Source organism: Eucalyptus grandis, chromosome 5 (assembly GCF_016545825.1).
Source record: "Eucalyptus grandis isolate ANBG69807.140 chromosome 5, ASM1654582v1, whole genome shotgun sequence".
In the NCBI taxonomy this organism is placed as follows: domain Eukaryota; kingdom Viridiplantae; phylum Streptophyta; class Magnoliopsida; order Myrtales; family Myrtaceae; genus Eucalyptus; species Eucalyptus grandis.
Window position 1 is genome coordinate 61,125,158 of NC_052616.1, and position 17,897 is coordinate 61,143,054.

The 17,897-nt window shown below is 39.7% G+C and overlaps 2 protein-coding genes across 2 annotated transcripts in view; both read right to left on the bottom strand.

The window, feature by feature from the left end:
- LOC120293304 (heavy metal-associated isoprenylated plant protein 47-like) overlaps positions 1 to 17,897 on the bottom strand; it is a 28,012-nt gene that overhangs the window by 4,469 nt on the left and 5,646 nt on the right. The window lies entirely within an intron of this gene.
- LOC120293305 (heavy metal-associated isoprenylated plant protein 47-like) lies at positions 5,288 to 6,153 on the bottom strand. The gene is made up of 3 exons (XM_039312394.1): positions 6,083 to 6,153; positions 5,894 to 5,972; positions 5,288 to 5,620 (listed from the first exon to the last, which is right to left on the bottom strand). Exons 1-3 carry the CDS (start codon positions 6,089 to 6,091, stop codon positions 5,472 to 5,474), a joined length of 237 nt encoding a protein of 78 aa, XP_039168328.1. The 5' UTR covers positions 6,092 to 6,153; the 3' UTR covers positions 5,288 to 5,471.

Sequence of the window (17,897 nt, forward strand, 5' to 3'; positions counted from 1 at the left end):
GATGCATTCCATGTTTGAGTAAGCAAGGCTATGATTTCCCTTGGATTTGTTTTAGTTGCTTAATCATTCTTGATTTCAAATTCTAGGCAAGTGAAGTGAACCAGAATAAAAAGCATGTGTCATGGTTCGTGAATCCTCCCGTACTCGTAACACTTGTGAGTAGCGTTTGGGGTTATCTGGTGAAGAGTGTGAGTAGGGTAGAACACAACTGGTCCGCAGGAGTGGCGTTAGGACGATTGGTTCTAGGAGTTCTAGGATGAAGGATTATATCACTTAGGAACTTTGAAGACGGGGTAGGCCTCCTGTGCATAAACTGGTCTGGAGCTGATGCCACTCTCCTAACGAAGCCATGGCAGGCTGAAACCAATTGTTGATCCTAAAGAGATCTGCTGTCTCACTCGATGGACTAGACGTCCGAGCGAAGCTAGGCGTGGTACGATCTTGCACGAAGAATCATTCGTTGTATCGTTCATTGGAACAGCTAAAGAAGGAAGGCTGGCCTGGGGAATCATTCCACTCGCCAGGCGCCCGCGGGTCGTTCCGAGGACAAGGAAACTCTCGGCCCATGACAAGTGGTATCAGAGCAGGAATCCCTCTAGTAGGTGAGCAAGTCGAAGAATCGAGCTTCTCACTTTAGTGCATCGAACTGATGAGTGCCTGATCTGGTCCTAGTGGGCGGAAAGTGAATGGCCGGGGTAAAATATGCTTGAACGAAGCTGTGCTCTCTGCTCCTAGGATGGCAATGGTACTAGGACGAGTCAGTTCCTCGCAGAGCTGCTAGGGAGTTCGAGAAGTACCGAACCCTTGCTGAATAGGGATAACGTTTTTGGATCGATTGGTGAATTCGAAGAAGAGGTCTACTATCATGTTTTCAACAAAGAAAGAACCTCCATCTGGTTTGCTGGGGTCAAGATGCTGGTTAGGCTGAAATGGTGCTATCAAAAGATGCGGTTGGCAAAAAATGCCACACTTGCTAGAAAGCGCAAGTGACCGAATGGTCGAGCGGCTGAGATCAAAAGAGGCTACCGATGGAGCAAAACCTGTTTTGTTGGGTGAGCGTGACCATTCGATGTGAAATCCCAAAAGTGGCACATCAATGGTTAATGGACGCAAGGAAGCGACATAATAGATCGCAATGAGAGCGTTGTGAATTGAATGGGGGAGAATGTCACGGTCCATAAATCCTCCCGTACTCGTGACACTTGTGAGTGGCGCTTGAGGTTATTTGGTGAAGAGTGTGAGTCAGTAGGGTAGAACACAACTGGTCTACGGGAGTAGCGTCAGGACGGTTGGTCCTAGGAGTTCTAGGATAGAAGGATTATATCACTTAGGAGTTCTGAAGACGAGGTAGGCCTCCCGTTCACAAACTGGTTGGGAGCTGATGCCGCTCTCTTGACAAGGCCATAGCAGGCTGAAACCAGTTGTTGATCCTAAAGAGATCTACTGTCTCACTCGATGGACTAGACACCCGAGCGAAGTTGGGTGTGGTACAATCTCGCACGAAGAATCATTCACCGTATCGTTTGTTGGAACAACTAAAGAAGGAAGGCTGGCCTGGCGAATCATTCCACTTGCTAGGCGCTCGTGGGTCGTTCCGAGGCCAAGGAAACTCTCGGCCCGTGACACATGCATGTGGGTTATTCTGCTTGGTTATTACACTTCAAAGCAATTGATAGGAGTGTTAGGATTTTGTCTTCAAGAATTTTTCGAGCAAATCTTGTGAGATATTATGAGATAACACTTCTACATTCGCTTTGGGTGTAATCTAAAATTCAAAAACATTTAAGTGTTTGAGTATTGCAACTTTATAATTCTCTGGACTCATAATGAATTTATTTGCGGCCCGACTCTCCCCATAGAATAATTATCAATACTCAAGCTAAACCAACTAAATATCTTGTGTCCTTAATATTCATTGTGAATTTTGTCTAGTAATTTCTCCTCTCGAGTATCAAATAATAGAATTTGTTATTCTCCTTGTTATTTGGGGAAAAGTGTTAAAAAAAAAGTCAGAAACCTTTGCATTTATGTTAATTTAGTCATAAACCTTTTATTAGTACTAATTTAATCATAAACCTTTTCACTTAGTGTCGATTGAGTCCTTTTTGGCTAATTTTGGCAAGATTTTGCTAAACTAAGTGCTAGTCAGTTGACATGGATAACTATTAATAATATTTTAATTTTTTTAATTTTTTTCTTTTTAATTTTCCTTTTCTTTTTCTTATATTTTCTTTTTTCCTTTTCCACCTCATTCCTCCGTCGATCACTTTGGACCTCGACCTCGTCGGCTACTAGCGAGGCTCAAGCCCTCACTAGTGGCCGTGAGGGCAGCCTCAAGTGGGGTGGCAATGCTTGCCCTCGGTAGATCTAGCAAGGGTCATGCCTCACCCAACCTCGGCGAGGCTTGACCCTCGCTAGCCTAGAGCGAGATCACCCTTGTGGCCTGGGTAGCCTTAAGTTGGCTTTGCCAAAGGCTGGGTGAGGCTTGGGCGAGGCTCGACCTCGTCAAATCTAGCGAGGTCAAGCCTCAGCCATGGTTGGCAAGGCTTGACCCTTGCCAAAAATCTGGCGAGGTGAGCCTTGTCGTCTAGTGTGAGGCCACCCTCGCAGCCCACTAGCGAGCCTTGCCGAGGCCGATGAGGTCGACCTTGAACTCGTTGGTTGTCGCTTCGGTTGGTCGGCGAGGTTTGTTGACTATTTGGAGGAACGAGGAGGAGAAGGAAAAGAAAAAAAATGAAAAAAGAATATAAACAATTCAAAAATATTAAAGTATTATTAAAAGTTGCCAACATCAACGTTGATCGTGCCACATCGGTCGGTCGGCACCCCATTAACAAAATCCAGTAAAAATTAGTCCGAAAGAACTGAATTGATATCAAGTAAAAATGTTTAGGACTAAATTGACATAAATACAAAAGGTTTATGACTTTTTAAACACTTTTCCCCTGTTATATATATATATATATATATATATATATATATATGTATATTTGGTAATGTAAGCATTGTATTAACTTTTAACCAAACACGGCTATACAATGGGGGGCTTGGCACCAAAACTTACACTCATAATGGCATACAAGTCATAATGAGTGGAAGGATGCCGAGAAAAGAAAAAAAAAGGAAACGAAAAGGGAAGTCAAGCACGAACAACCCTCAACAAAATTACTAAGAGGGAATAGACGCCGCCAAAGAGAAGATAGTGGGGTCGAGTCCCCAACTTCTTTGGATCCTCCTGTTTTCGGTGTGTCGAGAACGTGATTGAAGGTAAGTGCCTTATCCTTCACAACTTTGATGAGATATTTTTTCATTGCAGGAATGAACAGGGCTTGGCCCTGGACGAGTATGTCATTCAGCATCTTCCAAATGGTGTGGCATAGAGCACCGGAAGAGTACCTCACAATACTTTGATAAAAGTCACTGCCTAGGATACACTTGATGGCCCATTGAAGATTGTCCATCCACCCCTTGTTATGCCAAGGAAGGTTGCATCTAGCAGCCCAAAACATGGCAAGACCAGCTGTAATGTGGTGATAAAAAAATAGATGATCGATCGAATTCGGTCTAGAGTTACAAAAAGCACAAGAAGTATCAACAATTCTACCATAGGATAGTAGAAGGACTGGGTAGGTAGTCGATGCTTGGTTGTGAGCCAAAGGTGGACTTGGTACCGTGGGATAAGAGTTTTGTTCCATACGAAGTAGCACCACGGGACCAAATTTCTCTTGGGACGGATGGCTTGCCAAGCTGACGCCACCGAGAACACACTCGAAGAATGCTTCAGCCAAGTCAAACAGTCGGGGTTTTGAGATAATGCTAGGATAGGATGCATCCATGACTCCATAATGGTCTTGATGGCTTTTCCCTTGTTATTTGGCACTACCTACAACCATAAAATGAAAAAGAAAAAAAGAAAAAAGAATAAGCCATGCTCATGCACTAAACGATAAAAAGCGGATGAAAAATGAGATATTATTAAGAAAGATAGACGAATGGTGCGTTTGGTAACGATTCTGTTCTCAAGAACAAATTCTGATCAGAAATGATTATTTTTTATTTTGTTCCCCGGAATAATTTCTTAGCATTTTAAGCCATTTGGTAACTGTCCAAAATTTTTATTATGGAATAAAATTGCGTTTGGTATCGTACTCAAAATTTCTACTCCAAATCATTTTTTTTTTAATTTTTAATTTTTAATTTTCTTTTTTTCCTTTCTCTCTCTTGTTCTTCTTCTTCAAGTGGTTGGTCGACGGTCCGACGACTAGCCGACGAGGGCCAGCGACCTCATTAGGCGTCATCGGCCTTCGCCGGTGGCTAGGCAGGCCTTGCTTGGGGGCGGATGAGACCCGCTTGGCCCGCGGCAAGGCTCGGCCTCCTCGTCGTGGCTGGGTTTGCCTCCGGCGAGCTTGTCGGACCTTGCCCTAGCCTAGCGAGCTTGTCGTATCGGTTGTTGGCAACCGACGGTAGCGGACGGCGGATGGCGGCGAATGGCAACCATGGGATGGTGGTAGATGAAGAAGAAGAAAAGGGAAGAAGAAGAAGAAGAGAAAGGGAAGAAGAAGAGAAATATGGTCTTGATTTTTAGATTTGTTCTCCGCAAGAATCAACTTTTTTTATTCTTGATTTTATTCCAAATCTACTTTTGGGAATAAAAAAAATATAAATTTGTTCCCAGGAACAAAATTTTTTCCAAACGTGATTATGTTCTAAAACTATTCCTAGGAACAAAAAATTAGAATCAGCCATTATTTGAATGGTTACAAACAGCCCCTAAAGAAACTAGTTCGTAGAAAAAAGATGCCATCTAAAATGCGGATATAATGATAGATTTGTAGACCTGAGCAAGTCCTTAAAAGGCTCATAGGAGAAAAAACAGAGTGAAGAACCGCTGAGGGCTGGGGCTTCCCAATGTCACCTCCTGTATTCCCACGCCGCTAGGAAGAAAAGACTAGTGGGGAATTAGGAGACAAGGTTGTGCAGGCCATTGGACATTAAAAAGGTGTAGCATCTAGGTAGGGTGTCGAATTACTAGATTATCACTGGTAAAGCCTTGTGAAGTTTAGACTCCTACTAGTCAACTGATACTTCACACAATGTCTTTCAACCGATATGTTGACTAGAACCCCTGGTAAAAGATATTGTGTGCACTATCCATAACCATTAAATGGAAAAAAGAAAAGAAAAAGAAGAGGTCATGCTCATGCACATAATCATTAAAAGCGGACGAAAAGGAAATATTATTTAGAAGGATAGATCAAAGAAACTAGTCCGTAAAACAAAAGTGCTATCTAATATGCGGGATAAAGACAAGTCCAAGCGGCCAAAGAACTTGGACTTAGAATACAAATACACACGCACGACTAGTAAAATAGTTCACGAAGAACAAAGCAATAATGTAAATGCCCTAGAAAAGTAAGGATGGAATCTAGGACAATGTCTTCCATGCTGGTTTTAGCTTTTGGTTTCATTAATTAATCCACAAGATCCTCAACGCTTAGTAACTTGGTTGACTTCCCAACTTTCTTCCTTAATTTGCTGACGATCGTCACTGCATCAACTCCTTTCCCTATCACCACCATCTCCTCTTCACGCTCTTCAAGAAAACTCACAGATTCCACCCCTACAATGACATAGAGCATGCTAAATTACCTCTACGCAGATCTATTATTTAAAGATGTGGACTCTTATATAGTATTAGAAAAGATAATCAATAAAAAAATCGTGCCATCTAAAAATCGTTACAATAAAAGCCATCTTTCTGATACCAATTTGTGTAAAGAGTACTCCTTGTGAAGTAATATTAAATATCTATGACATGATAAAAATATTTTTCGGGATTAAATTGGGTAATGAGGTATCTTGACTATGATATATGATTTCTAGGGTCGGTCACCATCGGCTGTAGTTGCAATCTGAAGTGCCCTGGTCTTGTATCTCTGGCCCTGCACGCCAAGCTTAATCACAATCTTCCTCTGCAAAATGATGGAGTTGATTAGCAAACAACGAATGCGAACACAAACACAAAATAAATAGATAAAAACTATCGACTATACTAGTGCAAGAAGTTAGTGCAAGTACTTACCTTGGTCATGTCGTCTCTGTTATCAGTTTCTCTGCCAAAAAGACACGTTGGACGAAATGCTTATGCTCAGATGAACGAGGAAAAACAAAAGGGACCCCTGCAGTGCTTCTTATATAATACGAACTCGGACGTGCTCCTAAGACTTCGACGCGTTACAGCTAGTTAGCTGCTTCCCTAAGGCAAATTTCGTTTGCATGAACGTGCAAAATCTTCAATTCGACGTTCTCTACTTCGTGGTCATGTGGCCTTTTGATTCGGTCCGGTTGAGAGCAGAAAGACTCGGTGGACTACCATTACCTAGCTGATTAATTTAAAGTTGACTAAGAGGAAGTCTCCTTAGTGAAAGCTTCACGTGCTCCAGCAAGACGTCCACTGCACAATGGTATTGGCTAGAGCATTTCATGGAAATGGGGACTTGGATTTACATCTCGAGATCCTCGAATGCCAAGTCCGAGTAACTTCAACTAACGTAACTGTTGCGTGATGTTGTGATGTTGATAAAGTATGCCGATGCTGACTTGGAGCTGGATTTGATGTCAGGAGGACTTGGTTAGAAAATTTGTGAAGCTAGGATTCAATTAGACAAATAGAAAGTATATAAAATTAACTAGAAAAAGTTGTGAAAGTACATGAACGAAAAGTAATTTCTTTTGACCCAATCACATATTATGTGGATTCCCCATATGCAAAGGATAGTATTGGTGCTATGTGAAATTGTAGTATGATTAAAGCAACAAAGACCTGAATTTTATATTTTTAAACGAGGACTAAGACCTTCAGTAATGCGTTGGCTTAATGAAGCTCATTCACAAGTTGTGAAGACTGGATTCTCAATCCTCGGCCTTCTCGGCTGGAATTCTTGAAAATTCGCGACCTTTTATATGACTATACTTATTCCCATGGAGCAAACTTTCCGGAGCAGGAATTCCTGAAAGACATGCGGTGGAGAGGAGGGAGTGGGTTGTGCTCAGCAAAATATTGTTAGGTGCAATGCAACAAGTGCTTGTGGACTCCTAGCCCTTAGATCGTGTGGAAATACAAATGGGTGCACCAGGGGCAGTGAGCCCGAGCTCAATCGGGTGGTCCACATCATCCAATAGGCATATCGTGCACGAGCAAAATCAAGCCATTGCTTTGGTACAAAAAGTCCAAAAGTAGGGAGAAAGAAAAAATGCATTCGCTTTCATATGAACTTTTTGAATTGAATCAACTCATGCCTGCAGAAACATAGATATCATGAAATTAACATTAAATTTCTCGAGTTTGAACTTGCATTTAGGTACGCTAGTCAAATGTGTGGGCGCTCAACCCATATCTGACCCGACCCGACTTGGGATTCACTTTTAGCATTTTTTTTTCCTCCTTAATATTGTCACCTTTGAAAAATAAATGGATCCATGGATTGACTTATTGAGTTAATGAGAGAGCTCGGGGGTAGGATTAAGGATGGGAGCGTGAAGGTGGTAGTGAAAGTTCGACACAAGTCATCCACATATCATGAAATAGGTATGGCTTTGGTTTTCAGCTAATTATATACCAGATCTTAATATATTGGTTAACGCACGGTTGCTAATACATTATTTGATTTGACGTTTTTCGGTTTTTGATAACTAATTGTGTGGTTTAATATCCATGAACAAATCATTAAACAAGTATAGGCTTTGGTTTTCAGCTACATATAAACAAGATCTTAATATTTTGTTTAATGATTGGTTATTAATACATATTTGATGTGAGGTTTTCGATTTGAACTATTGATTGTGCATTTTTAATATCCATATAGCACTAGGGGCCCTATTTCCACCCCTTATATGATTAATCCACCCAATTTTCATCAAAGAAACACAATCGCCATCAATCATCAATTGTAATTTAAAGTGGTGGCCCCTACTTACTTACATTCCTTCTTTTTTTCTAGTTTTCTATTTCTATGTAGCATCTAATTGCCATAATTAAGATTTCACGTGTTTTTTCTTTTGTGGGTACGCCATGTATATTAAAGGTATTGTGTTTTCAATTTATTGTTAGATTTTATTAATGTAGAGATTAGTTTTGTCAAAAAGAAATTTTCAAGAAATCTAATTTTTCCAAAGTTGTTTAACAGATTTGTGGATTAATTGACAAGTAGAATCTAGAAAAATTTTAACATACAATTTTTTTAATGTAATAATTTGTTTATAAACTTTCACAAACTCTTTCTTTTAAATTAGGAAAAATATCAAATAAGGACTGAAGTTGAGCCATTTTCTCGAAAAAGGATCTAAAGAGGACAGCCTTTGTTTCAAATAAGAACTCAGAGTGACTAACTTACTCTCAATTAAGGACATGAACTTCTAATTTTATTCACAGCCAGGGTACTTTTGTCCAAGAACATTGTTGTTGTTGTTGTTTTTTTTTTTTTTTTGTCTTTGTCTTTCTTCTTTTTCTTTCTTCATCTTTCTCCTCTCTACATCACCTCTATTATCAGCCCCTCTATCGCTCTTTGTGTCATCTTGTTGTATGACCAAGATTGGGTTTTCTTTAACACGAGCCATTACAATGTAGTCTAACTCGTTGAAAATTTTAAATTTTGTTGGAGAAATCTCAGTGAAAGTGTTTTGAAGTTGACAAAACGTTTCCATCGAGTCTAGTCGAAGGTGCGGACTACGCTAGTTAAAGTCGAAGACTTCCGAACAGCCGAGACTCAAGACTCAAAGTCTATCCTCATTGTGAGTCTCTAATCCGTTGAAGAAAGGTTATCAGGCTGGATGTTTTGTTCAGGATTTAACCTTATCTTCTGGAGAAGATCTCGTGGCTGGAGAAGACATATTAGAATCCTTTGATTGATCAAGTTTGATTCAATGACTGAAGATTCGATGATTGTCTAAATATTATTGGAAGGTTCTACTTATGGAAGCGAGATCCCGATTGTATGGGCGAACATGATTGATGGGCTATCAACACGTTCCTTTAATAGCTCGAACAATCTTCCTAATTGATTCCGTCCAACGGGTAGATTGGAGGAATTCCTTTGGTAAGTGCCAACGGGTATGATGGCATAAAGGAGTATATAAGGAAGATGTTCTTAGTTGTTCAAGAAGTGCGCGATAGAAGAATTCCAAAGTCGAAGCTCCTATTTGTTTAGATAAATCCTTTGAGCGAATACTTGTATACAAAAAGAGTCTATATTTGTGAGAGACCTTGAGGAGGTGTGGTAGAACATCTACCTTTGTGGAATCAAGGCAAGGCTGTCTTGTAACTTCTCTTTTGATCATAGTGAAATTCAGCCGGTGGGTTGTTAGTGCGGAAGAGTGGACGTAGGCTTGGAATAAGCCGAACCACTATAAATCCTGTGTTCAATTTTCTCTTCCTTACTCTCTATACCTCGATCGTATTTCAATTTGTTAAGAATTGCTTACGTATTTGAGACAAATTGTTTGTGCGCCTATTCACCCCCCTCTAGGTGTTTATACTAGCAATATCAATTGGTATCGAGCACTTTGTGTACTTACTTTATTTGAAGTGTTTTACTTCATAGTAAAAGATCCATGGCTAGTATGCTAGCACCGGGGCTGATGTAAGGGCAAAGCAATACCGAGACCACCCTACTTTGATGGAAAGGATTACAACATACGGAAGAACAAGATGAAAGCTTTCCTACGATCAAAGGATCCTCGGAATGGGATGTTGTAGAAGAATGAATTACTCCTACCCTTTGCATCGAGTCTACGAAAGAGGAAAAGAAAGCTGAAGAAACCGGCGGAATGTCTCGGGAAGAAATAATCAAGAGACAAACACTCGATGCAAAAGCAATTTACTCATTATATTGTGCTTTATCACCAACTGAATATAATAGAATATCTTCTTGTGGTACAGCAAAAGAAGTTTGGGACAGATTGCATATCACCTATGAAGGAGCGGTCAGTGAAGGAAACAAGAATCAACATTCTTCTCGGTCAATCGAAGCCTTGAGAATGAAACCGGGAGAATCAATATCGACATGTTTAGTCGTTTCTGAGATATTGTGAATGGTCTTGAAAATCAAGGTCAACCAACTTCTGATCCCATGAAGGTAAACAAGCTCTGCGTGGACTCTCCGAGGATTGGAATCACATAAAGACTTCGATAAGAGAGGCCGAGAGAATCATGCCACTATCGTCGACGAGGCGATTGGAACTCTTGATCCTATGAAGTGGAAAGAATCAATGAAGATGAAGATCCAAAAGGTAAGAAATCTATTGCATTAAAATCAAATGATGATTTTGATGATACGGTCTGAAGATGATATGGATGATGAGGAGCTTGCTCTCATGATAAGAAGATTCAGAAAACTAAATAGAAAAGGAAGAAGGTTCAACTCAAAAGAAACAAAGCTTTCAAAGACAGAGACCAAGTACGGTGATGATGAGGAACCAAATAAAGATGTAGTACGCTTTGAATGCAAGAAAAAGGGACACATCGGACCCAACTATCCTCTTCGAAGAAGAAGAGAGGAAAAGATGAAAAATTTTGAAAAGCTCTCAAAGCTTAAAGCACGGAGTGATGCGAGTGTGAAGAAAGTGATAATGAATATGCCAATCTATGTCGATGGCACAATCGGACTCGGACTGGATCGGACTCGGGATCGGACTCGACGGTGAATTTGAGGCAAGTGATTTTAAAATTCCTGTCAAAGTTTCTAAATATATTGATGAACTATGCTTTAGTCTTAAGACTTCTCTTAAAAAGAATTTCCGAACTGAAAAAGAAAACTTAGCTCTAAAACAAAAGGAAAATGTTTTAGCGAGAAAGAGTTAAAAGTCTAGACTGCATTGTTTCCAATCTTAAAGAAAATGAAGATAATCTTTTAAAAGAAAATACTTTTTTAAAAACAGACTTATCAAATATATCAAAGAAATTTTCTATAGGGTCTGAAAAACTTGAGAAAATTCTTTCAGCACAAAGACCTTACTTCAATAAGTCTGGTCTAGGTATGACAGAAGAAACAATCCCCTTGATTGATTTTCCTAAAGTAAAAAGAAAGAATTAAGAAAAGGCTTTCGAGTGAGGTTTACAAAAATCACTTCAAGAAAGTTTTTGTAAAACTTTGTAGGTAGAAATGCTCTCGGATGTTCTAAGTGTGTCCAGGATCACTTTGAAAAAGAGTGTCCTATGGTATGGAAACCTGTTAAGAAAGTATGGGCTAATATTGTTTATCTTACTAACACCAAAGGACCCAAGAAAATTTGGGTACCAAAGAAAGCTTGAGACTTTATTTTAAATGCGGGTCTCAGTCAAGAAACGAGTAAAGTGGTATCTTGACGGCGGATGCTCAAGACACATGACGGGAGACTCAAATTGCTTTATAAAGATTGCTCAAGTAAATGGTGGAAAAGTTTCATTTGGAGGAAACAGCAAAGGAAGTATTGTGGGATTTGGAACCGTGAAAATTGGAACTCTCACAATAAGTAATGTTTCCTTAGTGGAAGGACTCAATTACAATCTTCTCAGCATTAGTCAATTGTGTGATCTTGGTTTCAAGATCTTCTTTCAGAAGGAACATGTTACGGAATCAATAAAGACTCTACTCGAGTCTTTCATGGGTCGAAGACATGGAAATATCTATCTTACGGATGTGAAACCAAATGAATCGCAAAGCCTTATCTCAATTCAAGACGAAGCAAGCTTATGGCACAAAAAGCTTGGTCATGTCAACATGAAGCAATTAGCCAAAATTTCTTCAAAACAGCTTGTTCGAGGACTACCCAGATTGCCATACCAAAAGATTGATTCATGCACTCCATGTATTCTGGGAAAGCAGGTAAGAAATTCTTTTAAGCCAATTAATTATGTCTCTACTAATCATGTACTACGGTTGCTGCATATGGATCTCTTCGGACCACCAGAACTCAAAGTATTGGGGGTAAGAAGTATTGCCTAGTAATTGTTGATGATTACTCCGTTTTACTTGGGTATATTTCCTTGCAAGTAAGTTCGAAACCTTTTCGTATTTTGAAAAATTTGCTAAATTGGTTCAAAATGAAAAAGGATGTGTTATCTCTAGTATAAGAACAGATCATGGAGGTGAATTTGAAAATCAAGATTTTACAAAATTCTGTGATGAATCGGCTGTAAGCATGTGTTTTCCTCTCCATATACTCCTAAGCAAAATGGAGTTGTGGAAAGAAAGAACAGATCTCTTCAAGAAATGGCTAGAACTCTTTTAATTGAAAGTAAAATTTCTTCTCGATTTTGGGCTGAAATTTGTTTCAACAGCTTGCTATATCATCAATAGAGTCTTCTTAAGATCTATTCTTGAGGAAAACCCTTATGAGTTATTCAAAGAAAAGAAGCCTATTGTTTCATACTTTAATGTATTTGGTTGCAAATGTTTTATATTGAAAAATGCAAAAGATCGAGTTGGTAAGTTTGAAGAAAGATCGGATGAAGGTATCTTCCTTGGATATTCTACTTCAAGCAAAGCTTACGGAGTCTATAACAAGAAGAGTCGATGTAGAGGAGTCAATGAATGTCAAATTTCAAGACTCAACGCAAGATGAATCAAATCGAGACTCATCAAGAAGAGTACGGAACTGCTCCCGAACCCTCAAAGTCTACAACTCAAGAAGCATCTCGAGACTACGGAAAACCAGCATCGGGTTGTTAGTGAAGATCCAAATAAAGAAAGAGATCATCAACCGAGACAAATCAACAAGTAGCTGGAAGCATAAGTCCGGTCATCCCAAAGATCTTATAATTGGCGAAATTTATGAAGGAATTCGCACCAGATCAAAAGGCGAGAAGAGTCTAGTCTTTGTGGCACTCGTTTCTGAAATTGAACCAAAGAGCATAGAAGAAGCTTTGTCGATGAAAGCTGGATTGAAGCTATGCAAGAAGAGCTCGAGCAGTTCAGCATTAATGATGTCTGGGAATTGACATCCAAACCAAAAGGTAAAATTGTTATTGGAGCTCAATGGGTGTTCAGAAACAAGATGAATGAGAAAGGAAAAGTAGTACGAAATAAAGCAAGACTCGTGGCCAAGGGATATACGCAAGAAGAAGGAATAGACTATGATGAGACTTACGCACCAGTAGCAAGGTTAGAAGCTATTCGACTATTACTTGCTTTTGCTTGTTATAAGAATTTCAGGTTATTCCAAATGGACGTCAAAAGCGCCTTCCTAAATGGATTTATCCATGAGGAAGTTTATGTGGAACAACCACCGGGGTTTGAAGACCCAAAGAAGCCGGACTCGGTCTTGGATTGAAAAAGGCTTTGTATGGTTTAAAGCAAGCACCTCGGGCTTGGTACGACGAGTTAAGTAAGTTCCTAATACAAAATGGTTTTGTCAAAGGTAAAGTAGATACGACTTTATTTATCAAGAAGGAAAACAAAAAGTTTCTTACTTGTTCAAATATATGTGGATGATATTATTTTTGGATCCTCTAATGAAAGTACGTGCAAGAAATTTTCAAAGTCTATGCGGGATGAGTTTGAAATGAGTATGATGGGAGAGTTAACATTCTTTCTTGGTCTTCAAGTAAAACAATTGAAGGAAGGAACTTTTATTTATCAAGAAAAATATGTTAATGATCTTGTCAAAAGGTTTGGACAGGAAAAGTGCAAAAAGACCGACATACCAATGTCAAGTTCTTTAAAGATAGACAAAGATGAAGAAGGGAAGAAAGTTGATCAAAAGCTGTACATGAGCATTATTGGATCACTTCTTTATCTAGCGCCTCTAGACCACGATATTTTGTTGAGTGTTTGCATCGTGCTAGGTTTCAATCGGATCCTAGAGAATCTCATCTCGGTCTTTGCGAAACGCATCATTAAATACATCGCTTCATCATCAAGCATCGAGTCTTTGGTATCCTAAGAAGGAGACTTTAAACTTAAGGATATTTAGAGACGAGATCTGGCGGTTGCGAGTTGATAGAAAGAGCACTTCGGGGAACTTGCCGGTTGCTTGGAAGTAGGACGGTGTCTTGGTTTTCAAGGAAACAAAGCCTTTGTGTCTCTTTCAACAACGAAGCGAGTATGTAGCTCTTGGAAGGCTGCTGTTCGCAAATTCTATGGATAAAACAACAGCTAAGAGATTTTGAAATTGAAGACTCATGCACGGAGATTAATTGCGACAACACCAGCGCTATCAACTTCACCAAAAATCCAATTCTTCACTCAAGAGCAAAGCATATAGAGATTCGACATCACTTTATTAGAGATCATGTTCAAAATGGAGATGTTTCAATTCAATTTGTTGACTCAAAGAATCAAGCTGGCTGATATACTCACAAAGCCTTTGGAGAAAAATCAATTTGAGTCTATACGGTCCAGACTCAACATTTTGAGGTATGAGGATATCAAAGTCTAAAGACTTTCGGACTCGGGCTTACAAGACTTTATCTGATCTTGGCTCGACCTTCAATTTGTAAGTCTTTCTCTCTCAATCTTATCTTGAAAAGGTACGATCATCGAGACTTGTTTAAATTGTTGCTATATTTAATTAATGTAAATATTGCATCGATTCATTTTCAAAAGGAAGTTATTTTTGAAATAACTACTTTTGCGGATAAAACGATTATTTTGAAAAGGCATATTTTTATTTCCTTTGTGACGGTTCGTTTACTCTTCTTTTTAACCGATTGTGCACTTTGTCAATTTCTCTTCACTTTTCTATTCACTTTTCTCTCAAAAACCCTAGAAAGCATCGATCCTCAATTCCCGTTTGTCTTCTTCGCTCAATCTTCAAAAAGTTGTCATCTTTTCTGGAAAAGTCAAGCAAGGAATCTTCCAAACACTAAGAAAGATGTCATCTTCACGAAAGTCCTCAAGAATCGCAAGCGGGGACCACGAGAGAATGAGTGAGGGCCTACGCACTTCGATCTTGCGAAGATGAAGTTACTCCGGATCGGCAACCGAGCCCACAACATTCTCAGCAGCGTCATTCTCCACCATCTAGTCCTCAAGGCGTTGTTAATCAGCATCAAGAAGAAATCATCGAGGATGTAGACCCCGTAAGAGTTCAAAAGCCCGCTTTTATTTACAAGCTATATCGTGCCTTAAAAGGAATTCGTACTCTTTTGAACTATGTTGATGAGTTTCTTAGAGACAAAGGATATAGGAACGAATATATCTTTTGCGAAAAATGGAAAGTTTGGGAATCGCTCGTAAATGGGTGGGAGGAAACCCTTGCGAATATCCCAAGTGATCCTCGTATTTGGGGACCGAATCTGTAGATGGGAATGACGATGACAATCTGTTCGGTCTATTTCAACCGAAAATGGGTATTGCGGCTGAAATTCAAGGAAAAAGGGGAGATTTGTTCGAGATCAAAGGAACAAAAGGATCTGTACTCGAAATTCTGAAGCGTGGGGTAATAAACCTAGGAGTGTGGACTTTGATTTTACGGGAGTTTGTGAAAGTGAACTTGAGGGGAAAAGTTCGGTTATCTTCAACTTGAAAAGTTTTGCTCGACTCAACTAAGGCTTATGCTGAATTATTTGCATATTTCTATTAAAATCTTAGCTTTTTGGATGCGAATAGATTCTCCTTCAGCGTTAAAGAACAAGACTATGTTGTGGATATGAATATCTTTGGCGGATGTGTTAGAAGTTGAGAGGCGGATATCAACCAATCAAAGTTTCCATTCTTTGGGGCCACACTTGGGCGGTGAAGGACGGGAGAACAGATGAGAAGATTACCTACTCACGGATGAATGCATTCAACATCTTGCTTCACAAGATTGTGATCAATTGCCTTCGGCCGAAATCAACTTCCAAAGCGATGTTTCAAGCTACGAGGCAAAGTTGATGTATGCCATCCTCTGTGGTAAGAAGTTCTCTCTCCCTCATCTTGTTATGTTTCACATGTATAGAGCGGTGATGAAGGACGAGGTCAACTCCCTTACCCAAGCCTTGTTACGAAGTTATTCGGACATCGAATATTCAGCCTCCGCAAATCTTTTGTGTTCGATCATGCGATCATATGGTGGTAGGACTGAAAATGGTGACCAAAATGCGTCAGAAGGAAGCGAGCAAGGAATTGGAGAAATTCAAGGAGAAGACTCCTACCAAATCTCATCAACTCTCTTCTGTTTGCTAAGAGAAAAGGGAAGGAGCCCATGGCTGCTTCATCAAAGAAGAAGAAGAGCTCTCCTCGTTGAGGATGAAGATGATGATGAAGACATCACCATCTCTGCAATGGCTTTGAAGAATTTAGGTCGTCTGTTCCACGAAAGAATCGGAACAAAAGACGAAAGAAGCGAGAGGAGAAGGAAGAAGAAGAAAGAGAAGCGAGCAAGAAGCGAGAGAGAAAGAAAGACCTGAAGAAGAAAGAAGAGAAGAAGGAGAACGAGGAAATCTCTTCTCCACGTAGGCATGGAAACGGGGAGATCGGGAGAAAGGAGTGACGTCTTCATATCGATGCAAGTGAAGGAGTCGGTCGCTCGCTGCGGACCCGAAGATGTTTATGCATCTCGGTTTCCGAGAGGAAGGTCATGAAGCTTCATCGCCAAACTGCAAGATTATGCTGATCCACCATCGTCCTTTTACTCCATCGAGATCGAGCCGAAGCAAGTACTCGGGCCCGATAATGGAGCAGATTTTGCGAGAATCATGGATATTCTCTTGGAGATGAAAGGTCAGATTTATGCCTTGGGATGTGAAGTTCAAAGTTTGAAGAATGAAAGTCAAACTTCTTCTGTTCATTGAATGATAAGATGCAAGCCCTCTCTATTGAGAATCGAGGCAAATGCCAAGAGTGAGGAGGTTGTACAGCTGAAGGAAGACTTTAAAAGGCTGGAAGGCATCGTTCAGTCTATGGAAGATATCCAGCTTGTCCGCGTTCCCAAGCAATCTTAACTTCATCTCATCCTTTTTAATGATGACAAAAAGGGGGAGAGATGCAAGTGATTCGCAAGATTTGATTCAAAATCTTTTCATTAAACTTTTTGTTGGATTGTTTTGAGGTTTATGGTTTGAACTGTTTGAACTGTTTGACTTTGTTTTGTTTGTTTTGTGTCGGATAAGAACTGCCTAGACTTGGACTTGACTTGGTTTGCTTCTATTAATCAATATTGATATCTTATGAATGGCTTAATCATATCTTGGACTAACCTATTTTCGTAGTTTGCAGATTATAGTGTTATTCTATTAGCCATTTATTTCTATAAGATATGCATATGTGTTTGAGAAATGTTTTGCGGGTCAAAGTTATCCAAATCTGCGGGAAGGTTTTGTCACCATCAAAAGGGGAGATTGTTGGAGAAATCTCGGTGAAAGTGTTTTGAAGTTGACAAAACGTTTCCATCGATCTAGTATGAAGGTGCGACTACGCTAGTTAAAGTACGAAGACTTCAGGACAGCCAGACTCAAGACTCAAAGTCTATCCTCATTGACAGTCTCTAATCCGTTGAAGAAAGGTTATCCAGAACTGGATGTTTTGTTCAGGATTTAACCTTATCTTCTGGAGAAGATCTCGTGGCTGGAGAAGACATATCAGAATCCTTTGATTGATCAAGTTTGATTCAATGACTGAAGATTCGATGATTGTCTAAATATTATTGGAAGGTTCTACTTATGGAAACCGAGATCACGATTGTATGGGCGAACGGGATTGATGGGCTATCAACACGTTCCTTTAATAGCTCGAACAATCTTCCTAATTGATTCCGTCCAACGGGTAGATTGGAGGAATTCCTTTGGTAAGTGCCAACGGGTATGATGGCATAAAGGAGTATATAAGGAAGATGTTCTTAGTTGTTCAAGAAGTGCGCGATAGAAGAATTCCAAAGTACGAAGCTCCTATTTGTTTAGATAAATCCTTTGAGCGAATACTTGTATACAAAGAGAGTCT

Coding starts and splice junctions, on each gene's coding strand:
- LOC120293305 (XM_039312394.1), bottom strand. Junction 5,621..5,893: donor GATTGCAACTACAGCCGATG/GTGACCGACCCT, acceptor ATGTCATTGTAG/GGGTGGAATCTGTGAGTTTT.